At 36.0% G+C, this 20,388-nt stretch overlaps 1 protein-coding gene and 1 long non-coding RNA gene across 8 annotated transcripts in view; one reads left to right on the top strand and one right to left on the bottom strand.

The window, feature by feature from the left end:
- The window catches only part of AK9 (adenylate kinase 9), a 66,982-nt gene that overhangs the window by 141 nt on the left and 46,453 nt on the right, over positions 1 to 20,388 (bottom strand). For all 6 annotated transcript variants that reach the window (XM_035323184.1, XM_035323187.1, XM_035323186.1 and 3 more), the window contains 15 exons: positions 19,109 to 19,227; positions 18,441 to 18,660; positions 16,393 to 16,455; positions 15,393 to 15,599; positions 14,180 to 14,398; positions 11,070 to 11,283; positions 10,310 to 10,511; positions 8,978 to 9,124; positions 7,139 to 7,359; positions 5,765 to 5,961; positions 5,085 to 5,254; positions 3,504 to 3,602; positions 3,320 to 3,422; positions 2,630 to 2,744; positions 39 to 256 (listed from right to left, as the gene is read on the bottom strand). In XM_035323184.1, the coding sequence (XP_035179075.1) occupies positions 54 to 256; positions 2,630 to 2,744; positions 3,320 to 3,422; positions 3,504 to 3,602; positions 5,085 to 5,254; positions 5,765 to 5,961; positions 7,139 to 7,359; positions 8,978 to 9,124; positions 10,310 to 10,511; positions 11,070 to 11,283; positions 14,180 to 14,398; positions 15,393 to 15,599; positions 16,393 to 16,455; positions 18,441 to 18,660; positions 19,109 to 19,227 (2,499 nt within the window). In that variant the 3' untranslated portion in view covers positions 39 to 53. The remainder of the gene's footprint in view (positions 1 to 38; positions 257 to 2,629; positions 2,745 to 3,319; positions 3,423 to 3,503; positions 3,603 to 5,084; positions 5,255 to 5,764; positions 5,962 to 7,138; positions 7,360 to 8,977; positions 9,125 to 10,309; positions 10,512 to 11,069; positions 11,284 to 14,179; positions 14,399 to 15,392; positions 15,600 to 16,392; positions 16,456 to 18,440; positions 18,661 to 19,108; positions 19,228 to 20,388) is intronic.
- On the top strand, positions 48 to 18,672 carry LOC118165231. Of its 2 annotated transcripts, none has more exons than XR_004749929.1 (4): positions 48 to 167; positions 2,079 to 2,135; positions 17,648 to 17,727; positions 18,519 to 18,672. It is a non-coding gene; the product is annotated as an uncharacterized LOC118165231 (long non-coding RNA). The 2 variants fall into 2 exon arrangements; XR_004749928.1 differs by having other exon boundaries at positions 17,648 to 17,738.

Raw genomic sequence — 20,388 nt, 5'->3', positions numbered from 1 at the left:
GCGGCCCCGCTCCCCTTGCCGAACTCCCCAACCGCCGCCCGGGCCGGCCCGGGCTAGGGGAAGGTGGGGCGGGCGTCCTTGAGGGAGAGGAAGGTCCGCAGCTTGAGATCGAAGCCGGGGGGCCGGCGGTGGGGCTCGGTGTAGTCGCTCGGCATCGCCCGGCCCAGGTAGGGGACCAGCTCGCAGTGCTCCCTCAGCTCCGCCAGCTTCCGCCGGTACGCCTGGCGGCCCTGAGCCGAGCTCCGCGGGTTGTGCGCTGCGGGGAACAAAGCGCCGCCTTAGTGTGCCGGCCCGCCGAGCGGCTGCGGGAGCCGTGCGGGCACCGCGCCGGGCCCTGGCTCCTGACAGGTAACAGCGTGCAGGGACATCGAGCTTGGGCGTGGTGGTTTACCTAAGCGTGGTTCTTGCCCTGGGCTGTGCCGTGCCCAGCGTGCATCGCCCTTGCAGAGCAAGGCAAGTAAGAGGACCCAGTGCCCACCAAAGTAGCATGGCCATATGTCTGTGCGTGAACCAGTAGATTTGCTTGGAGCCAAGCAGGTTCAGCACCATCCTTGGAATTTTTGCATCCTCAGCACAACTAAACTATGATCTAAATACTTTGCCCATAAGAAATTAAAAGCTGACTGTATACCCCTGATACTTCAGAGGAGGAAGGAAATTTCAAAGCCAAGGACTTTGCAAAGAAGGTAGTATTGGTTCTTTCCCTTTTTATCTCTGTCCTAAGCCATATTTTGGGGTACATCCGTTTTTTGCACTTTGATCAAGTTTTTGATCAAGAACAGCATTGTGTGTCTCTTCAGAGAAGAGACACACAATAATAATATATTTGCAAAGGTGATTTTTCAGTGTACCAGAATGCTATGTCTTAAACTCAGAAGCAGTTTTGCATAGTCTTACATGAAAACCTGTTTTCCCAGATTCCTGTAGTCAAACTGTCAGTGCAGGAGGAGAGTTCTGTGCACTTACATAACCCTTACAGTTCATCATGCAGCACTAATAATGTTTTAATGATACAACACATGAGCAAAGCATTCCTAGAATGGACATAGTTACGTTAGCAAAGCTGTGCTAACAATAGAATAAAAACAGTCTTTGTGGATGAAACAATCTACAATGCAAAACCAGCTTTGCTGGTTTAAGAACTGTATGTTTATACAGGGGCTTATAGTGCCTACCCTGTTCAGTGGTCTTCTCTAACAAAGCTACTCCAGCAAAAACGTGTGATAGCCCAAGAATACTGTGAAGGGCACTGGAAGCTGGATAGAGTAATGTTAGATGTTAACAGTAAACAGGTAATAAAGGTTGCTGTTATCTGACAGGATAAGCAAAACCTCCAAAAAGGTAAGGTGAAGATCACCTACCAAACAGGTGGTGAAAACTTTTGCAAAAGGCAAAACTGTTAAGTTGAAGAAGTGTTCGTTTTGGTCCAGTAATCTCTAGCAGTATATACTGGAAACCAGACCAAAGCCACAGCAGAGCTGCAAATCAGGCTGCAGCAATCCTGAAAGCTGTAATCCTTGTAGCCTGATTGCAGACAGTTAAAGGTTATTAGCTGCAACTGTTGTCTTGGTTTTCTTGGAGTGCAGAAAAAAAAAAGTTCTAAAAAATAGCCAATATGAGTGCAGGAGATGAAGTTTGAACAACTTTCCTCACTGAAGAAGTAGTCCTAATCTCTGGTAACTCCATGAGATATTACTTTATCATAATTTTGTGTTCTTAGTACTAAACACCTAGTTTAAATTTTGAATTGTTTGTTATGCAAAAGTAAGGTGGTCAGATCGTAGATTAAATTAAAAAAAATGAATTAAAAATAATCAGCATACTGATACGCTTATTAATATTGAAATCTTGTCAGATAACTTCACAAACAAGCAGACTGATAAATAACAATTCATTTCTCTTTGCTAAAAACAAAAATCTAATTGAATCTGCACAGATGTCTATTCTCTGGTACTGTATAATTTAGTGTATCAGTACTTAGCCCTTGTAAAAGAAATGCTTTTCTTTAAAGTGACAGTTGTTTTATGTGCACTTAAGCTGTTTTTCAATACAATTAGACTTTTCATTTACATATTTAGCTGATGTCTTGTCAGAGACGTGTATGATCAGAAAGCTGTCCTGAAGTTATCTGCAAGGTGAGGATTTTTACTAAGTATTATTTGCATACTTAATACAGTTTAAAAAAGACAAGCATTCAGGCATTGAAACCATTTCTCAGAGTGTGTTTCAGCAGTCTTTTATTACAGTGATTCAGTAATTTTTAAAGACAATTCAGGTTGTCTGTGACTGCTTTAAAATATGGTGCCACCTAAATTACAAAAATCTAACCTTCTGTCTCAAAATTCTGATACCTGTTAGAGATGTTACCAAGGCCATCAAGTTGTTGGTGATAAAATGTCATTAAAATCTCATGATTTGTGAGCCTATCTGTCTGCTTGTACTGTTAACCTTATTTTCATTCCTGGTCCATGCACATCTCAAAGAAACTTGGCAATGTGTACTTCAATCAGCATATAATAGTATTTTTCCAGATCGGACATAAGAAAAAATAAATTATCAATGTTGTATCAGAAGATTTACTGCAGCTATTTAATTGATTGTTTTCATAGCAAATTATTTTGTATATTACCTTTTAAATGGCAGGCCACAAACAGCAGAGCAGTTTTTTTTACGCTTAGGAATGGAAACTTCGGCTTTAAGCATCCAACTTCATTCAGAGCTTTTATTAGAGAAGTTGCTACTCCCTGAAGAAATAAAACTGATTTAGAAGACCATTACAGAGATCTAGAACAAAAATATATACAAATCCTGATCCTGTTGTCATGCAAATCTAACAATGTAGGATGATATCTAAGCTAATGAATTGTAAACAACAACAAAAAGACAAAAAGAAACAAACAACAAAAAAAATACAAAATTGGGAGGGAAGTGACTGTAAAATCTTTTTTTATTTCATAACCATATCTGAAAATGTAACCAACTATCCTTAAATGATTCCAGATAGGCTTGTGTCTATTGTGGTTTTACAAATAAAAGCAAAATGTTACAAGGTATGATAAGTAAAAGAGTCATAAAACCCCTTATATAATCTCGCAGTTTCTTATTCCCCTCTGGTATCTTGTATTTTTACCATTTAAGTTACTGATATCTATTATTTTAAATCTAAAAAAATCCTCTCAATGGTAAGTAAGCAATTTTCAATTTAATATAATCCTCTTAATACTTGTAAGTCTTAAATTGCATTTAAAACCAAAAACAACTGGGTGGCCTATCCTATACGCTGCACAATCACGTTTTAAAAAAAGCAGCAGCAACTGACCTGTTCAAGGTATCCAGCCATGGGAAGTGCAGTGAGTAGTATTGGCTCCTTTTTTGGAGGGAGCTTACGTGGAAGCTTCAAATTCCAGTATTTCTCTGGTAACCTAATCAGATAAAACGTAAACACTTTAAAGATGTATAAACTGTGACATGATTAGGGTTGAAAATGCAGTTAGTATATTCACCTCATAAACTTCAGAAGTTTTTCCTCAGTCTCAAAAACATATACCTTATCTTGGTATGTTACTGCGTACTCAGTGTTGCCAGGCACCAAAGCTTCATATCTGAAGAGACAGAGAAAGAAAGTATTGTGCAGTGCACGCTCATCAGATACTGGGAGCCTTCTGGCAATTTAGCAATTGTAGGAACTACAAAAAGTAGCAAGCAGATTGGCCATGCTTCCATCACATTACTGGCAGCTACAAGGGTCAAAATCTGAGTGAGTCCCTGCCTCAAAACCTGCTTATAAAGGGACTTTTATGGAGCCACTCTAGAGCTCCTCTAGTTAAAATGCAACCGTGGTTGTTCAGAAGGTTAGGATGGGACAGCACAGAATTAATTGACTCCTGAGGTTGTACCTCAATGAAGAATTCCTGCACACTGAGGAAATCAGTGGAGCTTTAAGGTGGAGATTTATAGATCTCTTAAAAGATTGTAGTAGTTCGGTATTCCATCTACATAGGTTTTGTAGGATTTGTTTGAACTTTTGAAGGGTTGTGATAGAGAAAACTCAAACTACATCCAAGCAGACTTCACAAAAGACAGTAAGTCAACACAGATCCGTGTGGCTGGCTTAATTCTCTTCCAGAAAGCTAAGCTTGCTGTCACCTTCAGTCAGCTTTGGGGAGATGGATTTCATGCATTTAATACTTTTCTATTTAACTGTCAATTTAAGTAAATTGACATTATCCAAGATACATAAGGAGAAGTAATCCTGGGTTCAAAGAACTGATGACCTATGTATCTTTCCTTCTACTAATCTCAAGTAGGCAATCATCTGGCCAACCTAAGTCCCCACTACACAAGTCTGCTTCACAGCTGTTAAAGGATTTTGAAGAGAAACCCAACCCTTTTGCTTCTTTCACTTAGAGATGTAAAGGAACTGCTGATCTTTGGCATGCTTCAGATATACCTCAAGTCTGGTTACTAGAAATACTTTACACCATGCTGTAAAGGCAGAGAGTTGACGGGGTATTTTTCACCCTCAGAATAAAGACTAATGCAAAATCTTTTAACAGCTGAAGCAACCATGTTTTTAGTGCCCACTACTGCAAGAAAACTAGTGGAGGACAGGAGCAGAAGTTTGGAAAAGGCTGGTCTCCAGTTTTCACACTATAGCATGGTGGTGCTCCTTTCCAGACTGCACACTTGCGTTTCCTTCCTGTGGAAACTGAAAGCAGATAGAAGAGAGAGACAGTGCTGCATTTCTGTGTTTTATTTTGAGGTGGAGTTACGACATGAATGGAACGCAAACTCAGATTCAAGGGAAGTCTTCCAGGGTCCCAAAATTTAGACATTTTGTACTTGCATTTTACTTTCTATGCAAGCTTGTCCATATTCAGTCTGAAACCTGTAGTCATATGAGTTTCAGAAGGTTATTTTGCATGGATTTGCAAAGCCACAGGCACAATATAGAGGGTTGTGATCGGTTTTTCTTTCCAAACCCTGAATGTTATTAAAAAGTATTCTGAAAGCATTTCCTCATTAATGTGTTAATATAGGATACATTGTTTGCAATTCAAATGATGAAAACAGGAATGATGTACCTCTGTTTTCCATCCAGGTAAGTGACTGGACAGTATCCTTGCATTTCAGCACTTCTGGGGAATAAGGCCTTCACTTCTGCCGCTGTTAGTCTTTTTGGTAGCATATTTGGGGGTGGAAGAGGGTGAGGTGCCAGTGGTGGCACATAAACTTCTGGTCTGCCCAAGAATTTCTGTAAAAGGAGAACTTAAATGTTTTTATAATAAAAGAAGGACTGAAAGACTGTTAGTCAAACTCCAGAGGACTGGCTCATGAAATTTACATACTTGTTTCTTCTACAACACCTCTTAGTATGCTGGCACTGCTGCTACAGTTGGGTAAGTCATTTCATTTCCAACCCACTCTCAGTTGAAATCATCGCTATCCACCCACGATTCATCACTATCCATTGCGGCTTCTTACCCCCAACCCCCTCCAAAACAGATGGAGAGTGAAGGAAATGGTTACTTTAAAATTAATCTTTCATCTATGACAATTTGTAAGAAGAGCACTGGTTTGAGGGGTCTCTCAGCTGCATTTTGTCTAACTGGACATTTGATAGCAAAGTATACAGACTAAGAGTGAGAATACTAGGAATAGTAGTCTAATTCAAGTTACCTATTGCTTGTTTCTGTACATAATTGAATCCAGGCAACATTTCCTTTCCCTCTAATCCCCTCCCCACAAGCGTTTGGACACTTACCTCCAGTTCTTCCTGTGAAGCCATTTTGTAATAGTGTCCTCGAAACTCTGCAGCAAACTGCAGTGATGATGTGCTAGAGCAGTCAACCAATTCACCCTTCTCTGCAAGGCTGACGGGACAGTACTGGCCAAACTCCCCCAGCCGACACTGCAGCTCTTCAGGGGTGATACATAAATCAGCAATGCTGGCTGCTTTGCCTGTTAATAAAAATGTTTTGCTAATGAAGGACAGAAATGTAAAGCATTTCTATGTAGAAATGTTACAGTTTAGAAGATGTTCCAGGTTATAATGTGAAAATGATATGAGAATCAAGATAGAAATTTTTATAGATTGGTATTAAATAAAGTTGCAACCCATTTTATAAATGAATGTTAATGACACTGTCCTAGCATTTACTCAAGAAATACAATAATAATTAGTTATGTGGGATACTCTGCATGCTTAGCTTGCTAGTGTGTTTTCCCTGGGACAATCTTATTTATAATTTGTTAATCCCCTGTGTTGCTAAGGAATACTTCAGCTACTATATTTATTTACATTGGTGAAAAAAAGTGCAAGGTGTGAAAAAAGCTTCCCATTTATTCATCTTTATCTTGCAAATGTATCTGTATCTTGCTACAGTTTATCTGGATGAAATATATTCAAAATCTTGAATACAATCCATATAAACCCAGGCTATTTAAAAACTCTGCTTTTCAAACTTGATGAGTCTTAAGACTGAAATTTGTGAGAAGAGTGCAGCCACAGAGCTGTAAAAGTTAAAACCAAAAGGAAGGTATGAGATAAGGAAGATGAGACATGATTGTGCTTTAGAAAAATCCCTGTTAAACTGTATAGACATATTTGAAGGGCACATTTAATCCTGACCTATGCTGACATATACAAATTCAAGTGGGAGCTATGCCATTTCATGCTTTTCATCCCTCAGTACAGAAATTAACACAAATGGACATTTAACCTTAATTCTTAATTTATAATTAACATTTTTGCCTTCATTCCCAATTCCTCCACTGACACTTAAGTTAATCTGCAAGTCATAGTTCCCCTTGTATATTTTGGGGTACCCTTTGTGATTTTCTGTTATCACTCAAAGTTGAGAGATCTGCTGTGGACTTCAAGACCTCTGACTTCTTTCAGCTGTATTCTGCTACCCTGTTCTTTGGAAGATGGCTGCAGTGTGCTATAGTTGGTTTTGCCTTTGCTGTCTTCAGGAGATCTCTTCAAGCTCTCTCCAGATGAGATCAAAGAATTTGAGGTATATGCCCAGGAATTAGGTTCATTCAAAGCAAGTTGAAGTTAATTTAAATGCACTCACTACATTACAGCTTCTTAAATAAATTAATATTATTCTGAGCAGCTTTGTTTTTCTTTTACCTTCTTTTATCCTTTCCAGGTATATTTGTATTTCTTTAACAACCACTTGAACTTCCTGCAGTACTTTGTTCCATATCCACCACTTGCTCTGAGAGGCATCAATCACACACCAGTTCTGGTGCTCCTTCTTATAGTAGGTCCTGATTGCATCAATATGCTGTTTATAGCAGGAATTTTTAATTGCTAGAATCTGTGAGCTGTCATGTACAGGGTAGGAAGGTCTGAAGACAACAAAAAATAGCACTGACTTAATATGAGTCTGAAGATTAGATCATTTTATTGAATGTCTGATTTAAAATGAAGTCTAAAATTTACATCTTTTTTCAAAATTCTGCTTTTCTGAATCAATAGAATGTATTTGAGAAACACAGATTTGTTATCAGGAATGATACCAGTTCCATATGGGAAGAAGTATCAGAGAATCATAGAATGTATGATATGCTTCTGACCAGGCAGTTATGTTCAGAAACAAAGAACAAAAACCTTGTTATTTATTTCCCAAATAGAAATCAATATTCTGTAAAGGTTTTGGATTGTGTCAGCACATATTAGCCAACACACACGATCTATATAACATAAAATGCTACCCTAGAAAAATGTTATGAGACTTTTAGAATGAAGGTAAGTAGTTCATTGAAAAACAGGCTTAATTCTGGATTACACTGTTTGAAATTGAGAATTAGTCATAATCCTTGGATATATTTTGAAAACTGTTATATTTACATATACATAAAAGAAAATGATCCATTTGACCTCTAAAAACTTTATGCAAGACCAGAAGAGAGATTTTCACTAGAACATAGAAGCTTTTACTGTTCTGGTTCTAAATGTAAATGAGTCAAAAAAAAAAAAAAAAAAAAAGAAAGAAAGAAAGAAAGAAACTTCTGTTCTAATAGTATTCATTTCTCTATGTCTGAAGTTGTGCATTTATTTGTATTTAAACCTATAAATGTAATTAGTTTGGTATTTAGAGTTAATAAGGTATTTAGAGTTTAAATGCTTTCAAAGAGAAGCATTAATTTTTTGCTATGCAAATAGTCTTTAGACTTTCAGTAAACAATTAAGTGTTGTACTGATTACTTGATAAAATGAAAGAGAGAAAATGAAAGAGACATGCAATAATGCTCTAAGCTAGCTGGAACTTCTTAGAAATTCTTCCCCTGATGAGAACCAGGTTCTTATACAATTTAATTTCAAGGTGAATGTTCTGTTCTTTTTAACTCTCTGTTGGTTTATACACTACTTAGTGGTCTTCCTCAAAAACATCCAATAGGTCTTTAAACAGAATATTTAACTCATAAAAACAAGAGAGATTAATTGTAAGATTTAGATGAGCAACTTTGTTGCTCATCATACAACAAAATTGTATGTTATTAAAGTATACATAATTTCTATCCTTTTAAAAAAGAACCACAATTAACATTTAAAGAAAATATCAATTTCTCTTATAATGACAATATTGAATTGATGAATAATAAACTTCAGCAGCAGAGTGAGCTAGTAAATTTTTGGATACACAATTTCATTAAAATCTATTAAACTAAGCAGTAGGCGCATGCCATTGCATATCAATATCCTCAGCCATGCACTCTGGGGGGTCTGTCCAGAGAGTGCCACAGATTTCTTTGGCAACTTATATCTTCATTTTTGTTCTATGGAAATCAAAGCATTGTTGAGGGTCATTGTTGAGATTGTTGAGGGCCTGATGCCCATGTCTGTTCATATGTGGAGTTTGGAGGCAGCTGGGTTATGCAGCACTTTCAGAGTACAGCACTGAGGCACATACATAGAAAGAGATGACAATATTATGTGGATAAAAATATCAGGGACAATCACTACCTATTCATGCTTTCTTTGTCCAACAGAGCTCTTCTGAACACTTCCTTTGCATCCATTTCTAATTCAAAGATTTTCACTGGAATTATCCTAGCTGATTCCAGGAGCCTTACTTGTTTTCTTGTTACAGGATACCCATCAATAACAACTCTGCATACAAACAGAAACAGAAAGACAGTTTTTCTAAGAAATAAGTTCCTAATTAACCATTAAGACTACCTGTATTCCCAGTACATTCTCAACAGAGACAACAGTCTATTCCTATGCCATCAATCCTGACTTGATAGACACAGTCTTCTTTCTGAAGGACTTACAATCAAATTAAAATTAAAAATAAAAAAATCAAGTAGCTAAAATTAGAAATAGTAATGAGTAAAGGAAATATACAAGGGGCAAAAGGTATAGAAATGTGGACATAGAAATGATGGAGTTTTAAATTCTGACACATTAGTCATTCAGAAACATAATTTTAACTATGCGAAATCTCCATATGAATTGGGGGAATTAGTTTTCAAGATGAAAAATAAAATGATTTACATTGGTTGATTTTTTTTTAAATCCTATTGAAGAATAAATGCTTCTTCATATTAGAAATGCTTTATATATTAGGCAACACTGGGGCATAATCTACTAAAACAGTATTTAGCATGATAGAAAAGCTGAACAAATTCTGATCTCAAGCTGAAATAATTTTCAGAGGTTAATCCCAAATGGCCTTTTCCTGTAACAATACTTTTTTGGAGAGAGTTGAATTTCATGAAATCATGATCATGAAGTGAAAGCTTTTTAGGTCTGCCTATCTTGGACAGTGTTTCTGTGGTGGGAAAAGAACTAGGAAATCTGGATCACATATGAAATTAGCTGGAAAGAATTACTGGTTTCTGTTCCTCCTTATTAAGTTAACTCTTAACAAAACCAGGAAAAAAAAAAAAAAAAGAACACTGAACTACCAGTCTGCTTGACCAGAGAGAATCAGGTATCCAAGTTTGTACTGCAGTTGGTAATAAGAGAGAGAAAATGGCAGTTTTCAATGTATAATAGAAAGTATTGGCTTGTTGGCTGAAAAAAAAAAAAAAAAAAAAAGGTAACATAAAACATATGACTTGAATTTGATGGAAAAAGCTGACTTGAAAATTGCAGAAAATTATGTTTTGGGCTGGTTTTCCTGAGTAACGTGAAGAATTGCATTTTGGACAGGTTATTTTCTTAATGCATAAACCACTGATGTGTCTTAGTGAAATGGTTTTACAGTGATAATGTGGGAATCACTGCCTCTGGAGGAACTGGCATATCATGAAAAAATCCCTAAAGAAAAAGCCCAAAAAAGACTCTTACCCAGTGCTTGTACATACACGGTCCATCAGAGCTATATCCAGGGCCTGGATGGCCAGTTCATCAGGTACAGTCTGTCCTTTGTGAAGGTGCTGCTTTAACTGAAGTCCCAAGGCACTCTCGGGCTGATTGTTTATCACTAGCCGTATGGCATCTCCTATACTCAGCCGCAGCAGCCCATATATGCTTGCAAATTTCCTGGCAACTGCAAAACATTTTGATTTCAATAACCAACTTTTACATAAGCACATCACAGCCTAGCAGTCTGTTAAAGTATGTCCTTAGTCTTACAAGCTATGTTGTCATTCCCTGGGTCATTTGCAATGCATAATCTTGGTAAGCAGGCACCTAACCCCAATTAGCTCCCTAAAGGACCCAGACCTTTGCATATGTGCAAAGTGTGCCCAGGGCACACTTTAGCTCAATTTAACTCAATTTAGCTCAAACCTCAGCAGCCATAGTCAATTTTATTCAAAAATATCTTAGAAAATACACTTCTGTTACTGCCCCTTTTACAGACCAGTCTAGCAGTTCCAGTTCACTAACTTGGTAAGAAGCTGCAATAAAATTAAGATGGATAATCTGTAAGTACCTGACTATAAAATGATACACTACAGAATGTAACTAAAGGTTTCTATGCCCAATAAAAAGAGCAGGAAGAGTAACAATATTAGAGGTTTATGACTTTTTTAATAGTGGTAATGACAGACACAGCATCACTCATTAGATAATCTTTTGCTTTATAGGTAATAGTGTCTCCTACCTGTAGTCTTCCCAGATTTTGGAGGTCCCACGATTGCAATCTTAACTGGCACAGGTGGTTTAGGTTTTGGCTGACAAATATATTTGATGGGATTTTTCATAAACGTTTCTTTATTTTCTTTACTTGAAAAGAAATAAATATATTGTCGATGGATTACAGGAAAGAGTGTGTTTTCAGGGCTTTGTGCTGGCTTGATTACCTCTCCTTCACTTAGCTGTAGAATATACAAAATGGGAAGCAGCTGATTAGGTTTGGCATAGCCTTCTCTCCCTTCATCCTACAAAAGTGGTTTTACAGGCAGGTTGAGATATACTACTGGTTGAGACAAAACATCAAAGTATTCTGAAATACATACATATAGGCATAATATTTTGTATGAGTTTGTGGAATTTCTGTACGTATGTAATTGTATAAAAAGATGAAGTAACCACTGAAGAGAGAAAGAATATTCACTGTTTCCAGTAGGTGGTACCGTAACACTTTCTGTCCATCAGTAGAGTGTAATCAGAGTTATAATGTATAACAATTTTTTGTCTATTTTTTTGTTTTTAATTTTCAAAGAATTTATGCCATTTCTATTAAGGATAAAAATATTCCCCTGTAAGTTAAAAAACAAAACAAAACAAAACAAAACAAAACAAAACAACAACACACACACACACACACACACACACACACACAAAAACAAAAAACGACAAAACAAACACTTATCTGCCTGACAGTAGAGGATACACTTAGAATGTTGTATTCAGCAGAAGTCACTTCCAAAATAAGAAAACAAAAATGAACATCGATATTTAAAATGTGGTGCACAATGAAGCAAGCCAAAAAAGCTTTTGGTAAAATAAATATACTGCTGATGGAATCGTTTCAAATACATCAGGTTACCTACTAGAAAGTCTGTAGTGCTGATGGCTAACTGAGAAGTAAGACAAGAAGCAATGGCAGAAATGGTCATTGCAGAAACACTAAATGAATTTCTTGCAGTACTGTTCACTATGGAAGAATTTAGTCATATCCGTGTTAGAGTCTTTCTTGAGGAACTGCCTTAAAGTGTCAAAAATTGTTTTAGAACAAACTGGAGACATTTGTAGAGAAAACTGCAAAGACCAGATGGTATTCATGTCACAGTTCTAGGGGGATGCAGAAGTGAAATTGTTACTGACTGATGTATAACCTATTGCTTACGTTGGCTCCTTCAACAAAAAAGGAATGTGGAAAAAGTGACAATTATTTTAAAAGGCCTCTAGGATGGATCCTGGCAACCACAGTCCAGTACATCTGTCTCTGTATTGAACAAATTGAAAAAAAATCGGAAGGTTCCAGGCCTGGATATGAAATAATGCAGAGAAGCCAACTCAGCTTATTTAGAGGTAAATCATACCTCACAAATCTATTAGTATTTGCTGAAGACAGTAAACATATATAAGACAATCTGCTTGATACAGTAAGGTAAGGAACTGTTTGCTGCATGCCATTACCTTGCCAGACTCTGGACTAATTCTTAGGTTCTTGTTCTCACAAGAAGTCATTTCAGAGTATTTGCCCTCAATTTATAAGATGCCAGGAGTCTGTATATTTGCTCACACTCCTCCCTCAGCTCATCATTTTTCTTTGCATATCTAATCAGTTGCAAAACTACTTCCCCCTATCATTTTAGTTTAAAAGTAATTGTCATATACTCTATCTGCCCTTCTTCAAAAACCCTCTAGTCTGTAATCAATTGCATCATTTCTATAATATCCTAAAATACCCTTAAAATGATCTTATTTTCCTTTCATTATTGTCAGCATGTACATTTCCTACTGTCAGCACACTCCTCTGATTTCATCTAATGGCTTTATAGGACTTTCTTCCAACTGAATATTTTTTTTTCTTAGTTGGTAAAAAAAAAAAAAAAAAAAAAAAAAAAAAAAAAAAGAACGAAAAAACTACACAGCATAAATGAAGGATTGGAAGAAATGGAATAACAAAACTGTAATGACTTTAATAGGACAAAGTTCAAATCCTAGCATGTAGGGACTAATAAGAATTTCATATATTAAGCTGGGATTCAGTAACTGGAAATGATACAATTCTGAGAAGACATATCTACTTCTATCAGTCAGTCTTTTAGATTATTAGATGCCAATTTTATGCAGCCATGGAAAAGGCAGCTCTGATCCTAAAACACTTTAAGTGTTTTGATTCTCTAAAGTCCTAATTAGATCTGTTCTATGTACAGTTCTGGTTACCAAGATTAAAGAAGGAAAAACATGATCTGGAAGAGGTGAAAACAAAGACCAACATGACGACTGTGCAAAAAGAAAAAGTTACTTGATTAATTAGCATAGTGAAATGAAGGCCAAATGTATCTTTCCTTCAGAAACGTTCTGCTTTCTATTTTTTTGGTTGCTCTTGTTGTTTTATTGTTAATCAGCCCTCCTTTTTATTTGTGATTTACTCGCAATCCAACTTGATTTTATTTCTAGCATTAAAAAAATATTACCCACTAACATTTTGCTTGTTACATATAAAAGTCTATCAGCACACATAGATAAATATGAGTACTTTCTGACCTCAACTTTTCATACCTCTGGTAAAATAGGAAATCAGATTTACTGTTCTTCAAAATTCATGCATATTGACAACAAAGAATTATTGCTGATGAATGACATACTTTTTTGCTACTGCAACTGTTGATGGCCACCTACACGACTTCTTGCAAATTCAACCCCCAAATCCTTCCAGCTTGTTTTCACTGCTTCTAGAAGGCTTTAACATCTTTGTTGTTCTACATTTCATGGATTATTACCAATTAGGCATTTCTTTCTGACTCACTGCCACCTTTAATTGCATCGGTAATGCTAGTGTAGCAAATTTTACTAAATGCCTCTCAGTGTTGGTTTAGCTGCCTACATTGAAAAGACTAACACCTTTTATTACAAATGCTTGCTGTATTTTGTGTATATTCAGTGTTGTAGTTTTGATTCAGCAATGTAGTTTTCATTAAGTATTACTAGTGTTACATGATATTGTCTCAATATTTTTATGAGAAATATTTAAAAGTATTTAAAATATTTAAAAGTATTACTTCCTAAAAATATTTTTATATTATTGAAGAAAATTACCTTGATTGGATCCCACTGACCAAAAGAACTTGGAAACTTATATAAGAAAATTAACATCTTATGTGCAAGTGGCAAACTTATCGGGTAACATTTCTCAAAAATGCTTTCACGGTTTTCCACTAGAGAATTCAGCTTGCAATATATTTGGTAGCGTACGATGTGAGGCTTTCGTCCTCCATTGATCTCAATTAGAGGTATTTGCAAATTTTCAAGTTCTTCCTGGTTAATTGAAAAATAATAAAATATTAAAATAATAAACATGTTCAGATTTTCATTAATGACCATCAGCAAGATTTTCTGTGAACTTTCAAGGATTTCTTGATCAAGTTATCACTGTAAAGCAGCAAAGTTTTATTTGAGATTGGTCTTCCTCCCCACTGAAGTTTAAGTTACCCAGGCTACATTAGGTATCACAGTATTCAAAAAGAAATGGAAAATTAGGAATATATGAGGAATATAGTATGATCAAGCTAAATCTTGAGAAGTATATTTTGTAAAAATATTCAAATATCATTCTTCCCTACTCCAAACAATTTAGAATGGTTTCTCTAGCTACTGTCTAAAAATATTGCTGCTCTCTGGTGACTTCTTCTTCCCCAGCTTATTCAACTAAAATATAAAGATATTATTAATACTTTTACAAGTGCTACAATGTTTCAAAGTCCTCATTTATTCTTACATAAAAGATGAAGATTCCACAATGTCAAAGAGGACCGTCAATTAAAAAATCAGGTAATAAGCAAAAGTCTTGAATAACATATCAGAAATAGCAAGGTATATAGCATTAGTAATAAAGGCATAAACATTATTTGAAATTTTAAAAAATGGGGAAAATATTGAGTAAGCTGTAACAAGGGATTATTACTAGTGTGCAATCCCAATTAACATAATTCTATTACATGCTAATAAAAATTTGCATTAAAAAGCATATATGAATTGTTATTCATATCTTCATGATTCTCTAGTTTGGTTGCCTGTGTTGACTGACCTATTTGTCTTATAAACTATGTACTTTTTTAAGCATGGAGTTTCTTCGTACAGTTTTCATCTTGTTCACATATTTAGCTCATGACATCAGCTGCATTATTGCTCAAGCACTGTAACTTTAAAATCTGACAACTAAAATAACACTGAAGACTTCTTGCATCATACATTTATTATCATATAATTTATAGATTGTGTAATTTAATAAAATAAGCAGTGGAATAGGTACCTGTACACCTTGTAAATTGTCTCTTTCTGAATCAAACTTCTCTGCAATCTCATTTTGCATGCGCTCAACAGCATCAATCTCCTGTTCTTCTTCAGCCTCTTCTTCTTCTTCTTCTAAAAACTCCTCTTCAAGTATGGCTTCAATGTCTTCATTTTCACTCTCATCTTCCTCCTCACTGGCTTCATCATGTTCCCTGTTTGCTAAAATCTATAAATGTAAAATATTCTGTCTTCATGTCTCCTATACATCTGGTTTGAGGGAACATATACTATCTCTTTTTTTTTTTTTTTTTTTTAATAAGAAAAATCATTAATTCAACCAAACCTCATTTTGGAGGCATCCTTTGTTGCAAGCAAAAATCTAGTAAATTCTAAACTTGTATTTCAGAAGAAAATACAGAGGTATTGCATAGTGCATACAGTGAAGCATCGTATCTGAAAATGCTTAAAATTCTTAATCACTATGCTGCAGTTTTGAAGAGAAGAGTATTTTTGAGAAGTATCTGTTATAGATAGCTGGGTATTGTAGTTTGGCAGGACTTTGTTAAGAACCCACTTGTTAGCTGATAGTGTAGCTGACCGAGTTTCTTGAGCAGTTTAACTGTTCATTTACACCCTTATAAATATGCTTTGTAATTGAGTTTGGGCAGAAGTCCTGGTAGAATCCTATTCTGCATTAACTGTGGACTTGACAGGGTACTTAAAACACACATCTAATTGCAATCACTCTTATGCTTACAAATTAGGTAAGTTAAAGACATTCTTAAGTAGTTTGCTGAATTGGGGCATGTATTGAGAATTATTTTTAGTGTTGATGAGTCAATAGTTTCTAAAACTATTTAAATATCTTGTCAAATTATTTGGGAAAGCAGACGTTTCAGACAGTCTATCACATTTGTACTATTATACATTGCCCTGAAAACTGTGAGCAAAAGCCCTAGAAATTTCTAAGATATGAATGCAAACAATTCTATTTAAAATAGTTTTTGTAACTTTTTTACCTCCTGTTTCCTTTTTTTTTGTTCTGCTACAAGTTCTTCCCTTCTTCTAGCAATCTTCTCATCCTGTTAATGAAAAAAAAGATGTAAGAAGACAATGATATTCACTAATAAAAAATCTCCTCTGAGAATTGGTATAATGAACTAGAATTAACATTATTCTTTCCACCTTAAAACTCTGTTTGAGTTGCTTCTAATGCTAAAAAATCCTGTCTGTGCGGCCTCAACTATTGCAGATCAGATATGCTTATAGGTGAACATATGCTTAATTTTTTGTAAAATTAACTTGGCAACTTTTGAAAATGAGATTAGAGAAAAAAAGACTGTGATTCTGTTCACACTGAAAATATAATCTTTTTGTCAGTAAAAGAGTCAAACAAAAAAGCTACAGAGTTTCTAAATTTGTAGGTAGTTAGTGCCATTTGGCAAAGGGATGAATGAGGCTAGTATTACATGTGTGCTGTTTGCTAAGCATGTTTAAAACTGCACATTTTTGATCAAGTTATAAGCATTCAAATTATATTCCTCCATACATACTCAGTAGATACCTGTCATATACACAGTGGTTAAATTCTACCTCAGAAGTAATACACAGAAGCATTCTACTTAAGACCACTATGGTTAATGGGGATTCAACCTGTACCTGCTGTTCTTGCACAATCTGATGCTTCCACCTGAACTGAGATCAGATAAACTGAGCACATCACCACTGCAGGCAATCCTGCAGTGTTAGAAATCCACATTAACTTTAAACAAAGTAGTCTGGGTACGAGGGCATTGGAGGCAGAGCAGCAAGAAACTGCAGTCTAATTTTCTTTACTTGCATGACTATTTCAACTCAGGTGTTGCTGAACAGCACCACAATGTAGTTGTACTCATTCCTCAGTCCCCTGTTGCCAGCTTCTTTCAGTGGAGAAGGAAATTAATGCAGCATTCAACAGGTGTATCTGCTTTCCAACTCTCTATGCAACTTTAGTAATGAAAGAAGAGAGAATAGCATGCCCATCCATGCCCCATTCTCACAACAGCGTTCATCTTGTTCATTGACTGCATGCTACGGAAAAATAGTCAACGTGCAACTAAAAACTGTATTGCAATACATATCAGTTAAAAGATCAAAATATTGTTACTCTGGAAATCCTGTTTTTCACCTTTCCTTACTTCTAAGCGGGGGTCTTTTATGCCTCGATCAATTTGCAGAGTTGCTTTGTGTATGAGTTTTAATTAACACACTGTTACTGTCCTTTTTTGTTGGTAGACATATTGGTGCCTACACTGTAGAAGTTTGGACCCTAAAATCCATAGCACACATATTTGTCACTAGAGTTCTCAGTATAAGTGCTTACAAGGTGAACCTAGTACAGCGATACAGGCTGCTCACTAGAATGCACCTTTTCCAGACAGATTTCCAGCTTGCATCAGGGAAGAGTAAAAGCAAAAAATACTTGAGCTCTGCAAGATAATATGCATTCTCAGAGCCAACCTCTGGAACAAGCAACTAATATAACTTACTGGTACCATATGGGTCTTGTCCCAAACTCCATTGTACTAACATACTGTGTGTTAACTGCTCTCTAGTAACAAGTACGTGGACCTTTTTTGAAAGTACATGTGAAGTAATATATCTTCCTTTTATAGAAAGTTAGGAACCTTGAATATCTTGCATGGATTGTACATGTCTGCATAGAAGTTTCAATTTCAAGTCACTTGTAACCTATTCAGTAATAGTGCTGTTGCACTGCCAGGTGTCCAGCAGCACAGTTACTTTGCTTGTTCTACCAGATATCTGCACTTCTGCATGAGTTAATTGCAGCAGGCTGTGCTAATGTGGAAGGGGCAGAGGAGAAAAGGAGCCATGAATTCTTTTTGGTTCCTATCATGAATCTGGGAATGCTGTCAATGTGGGGAGCTGCGTCTCCTGGCTCCTATATCTGTTCTTCTGTGTGCTCTTCACTGCTTTGGCAGTTTTAGAATCTGTCTTCAGACCTGTGCCCCTGAAATTGAAAAAAAAAAAAAAAAAAAAAAAAAAGTAGACAGAACTAAATACCTACCCTTATTTTTGCTTTCAAGTCTTTCAGTTTCTTTTTATTTTCCATTTTTTTGTTCTGTCTTTCCTTCCATTTTTGCAGACGTGGAGGAAAAAGACGGTCAATAATGTCATTTTCTTCTACATCAAGGTAAACTGCAACATCAGGACAGAGTCCTTGTTCTGACAAATACTGGGCTTCATCTGAAGTACGAGGGAAACCATCTAGTATAAAGCCTGTGGACCTAATTTAAAAAGGAGATACTGATCAGTACACAATGTGGTTTAAAGTGCATCACAAAGAAACTGCAGTGAATTTGAAAAAAAAAAATTAACTCTCTTGTAATAATAAAATTTAAATTACTTTCATGTATTAACTTCACCATGTAAAGGTGATACATCACTATATATTTTAATTGTTGTACTATTGCGTTTATTTCTTGTGGGGCTTTAATGTGCAGAGATAAAAAAGTTACTTTAAAATAACTTTAAAATAAATAAATAAATAAATAGTGTCCTTGGTATTGTTTGTGTGACCCTAAAACCTGTACTTCTTAGCCACTGCTCGCAAAGAAAACATCCCCCAAGCATTATTTTGGTAACATCTGTCACAGCACTTTCGTATTTGTGGACACAGTGGATGATATACTTCCTAAGATTAATTAAAGAAACAGAGAATCTAATTACAGTTACCGGAATGGCTCTTTCTTCCACCAGTCAGGGACAATGTTATCAAGTACTTTTGGAGGCAATGCCTCAGAATCCATTAGATTTGCTTTGATTGCTTCTTCCTCATCAGTTAATTCCACTTCCTTTATATAAAGAAAATCCACAACAAATGAAAACAAACAAACAAAACAGAAAGAAAAAAGATCTACCTGAGAGAGTTACTGTTCTTTTTGGCTAAATAAGGCATTGATTACAGTCTTCTTTTGACTTACTCCAGCAGAAACAAAATAAACTCATTTGCTACATTTCATTGTACTACATTATACATAAAATTAATGCCTGGAATACTTGTGGGTTATTTTCTACATGCTTGAGGTTGGGTATTTCCCTAGAGTTTGGGCAATTTTCCATCAACCTGAAAGGCACAAACTTGGTGCTAGCTATACTAGGAGCTAGCTTTCCCATAACTGAGTATGGCATTTTTTTGTTAATCGCACATGGTAACTCTATTAAAATAACAACAAAGACAACAAAACTTGTAGCACAACATTGCATAATAATTTAACTTTACAAAGCACAGGTCCCATGGGCTATATTTACATGACTGTCTAAGCAGTGCCTAAGGTGGCCAGTATATTTTTATGTCTTCTCGCCTTTACTTTCCATTATTGTCCAAATGGCTGTCTCATAAACAGCCTGAAGGATGCCTGCAGATAACGCAGAGAGGTGCTTGCTCTAAAAGCTGGTCCCAAAGGTGCAGCTGTTAGGTGTACCTAAGCCTAGTAGGTACACCTAACTAGGTCTGATCTGGCCTTGTGGAATGAACATCCATTAGCTGATGAAATGCATTAGGCATGTTTCTGAAGTGTGTTGTGTTTAGCTTCATTCAAGATGAATTCAGTTCATGTACTCTGAAACTGCTCTACATGAACTGAAAAGGTGGGAACAAATAGGAGATTTGCTTTTAATGGATGCTCTGGGCAGAAACTAAAATGTTAACTAAAATGTAATGCTGTCATTGTTTGACAAGGAGGTTGGATATCACAATTACCATGCACTTCAGTTGAACGTTCACAGTGTTTCGGTTCACATGAAATAGAATCCATGAAAACTAATGTATTCATCTTACTGATAAAAAAAATACTTCAGGGGTGGTGAAAAAGTACAGTTTTCATTGAAAAGTGGTAAAATTAGCAAGATGACAAGAGAACAGATGGAGGTTCTGTTAGAAATCCAAGTGTTCTGATAGAATTAAGTTCTTCACTAATAGAAACATCTTAGATAAACCTCTCAGAAACATATAC

This window comes from Oxyura jamaicensis, chromosome 3 (genome assembly GCF_011077185.1).
Source record: "Oxyura jamaicensis isolate SHBP4307 breed ruddy duck chromosome 3, BPBGC_Ojam_1.0, whole genome shotgun sequence".
NCBI classification, from domain to species: domain Eukaryota; kingdom Metazoa; phylum Chordata; class Aves; order Anseriformes; family Anatidae; genus Oxyura; species Oxyura jamaicensis.
The sequence above is the reverse complement of the archived record's forward strand: the minus strand, read 5'-3'. Positions and strand labels throughout refer to the sequence as shown.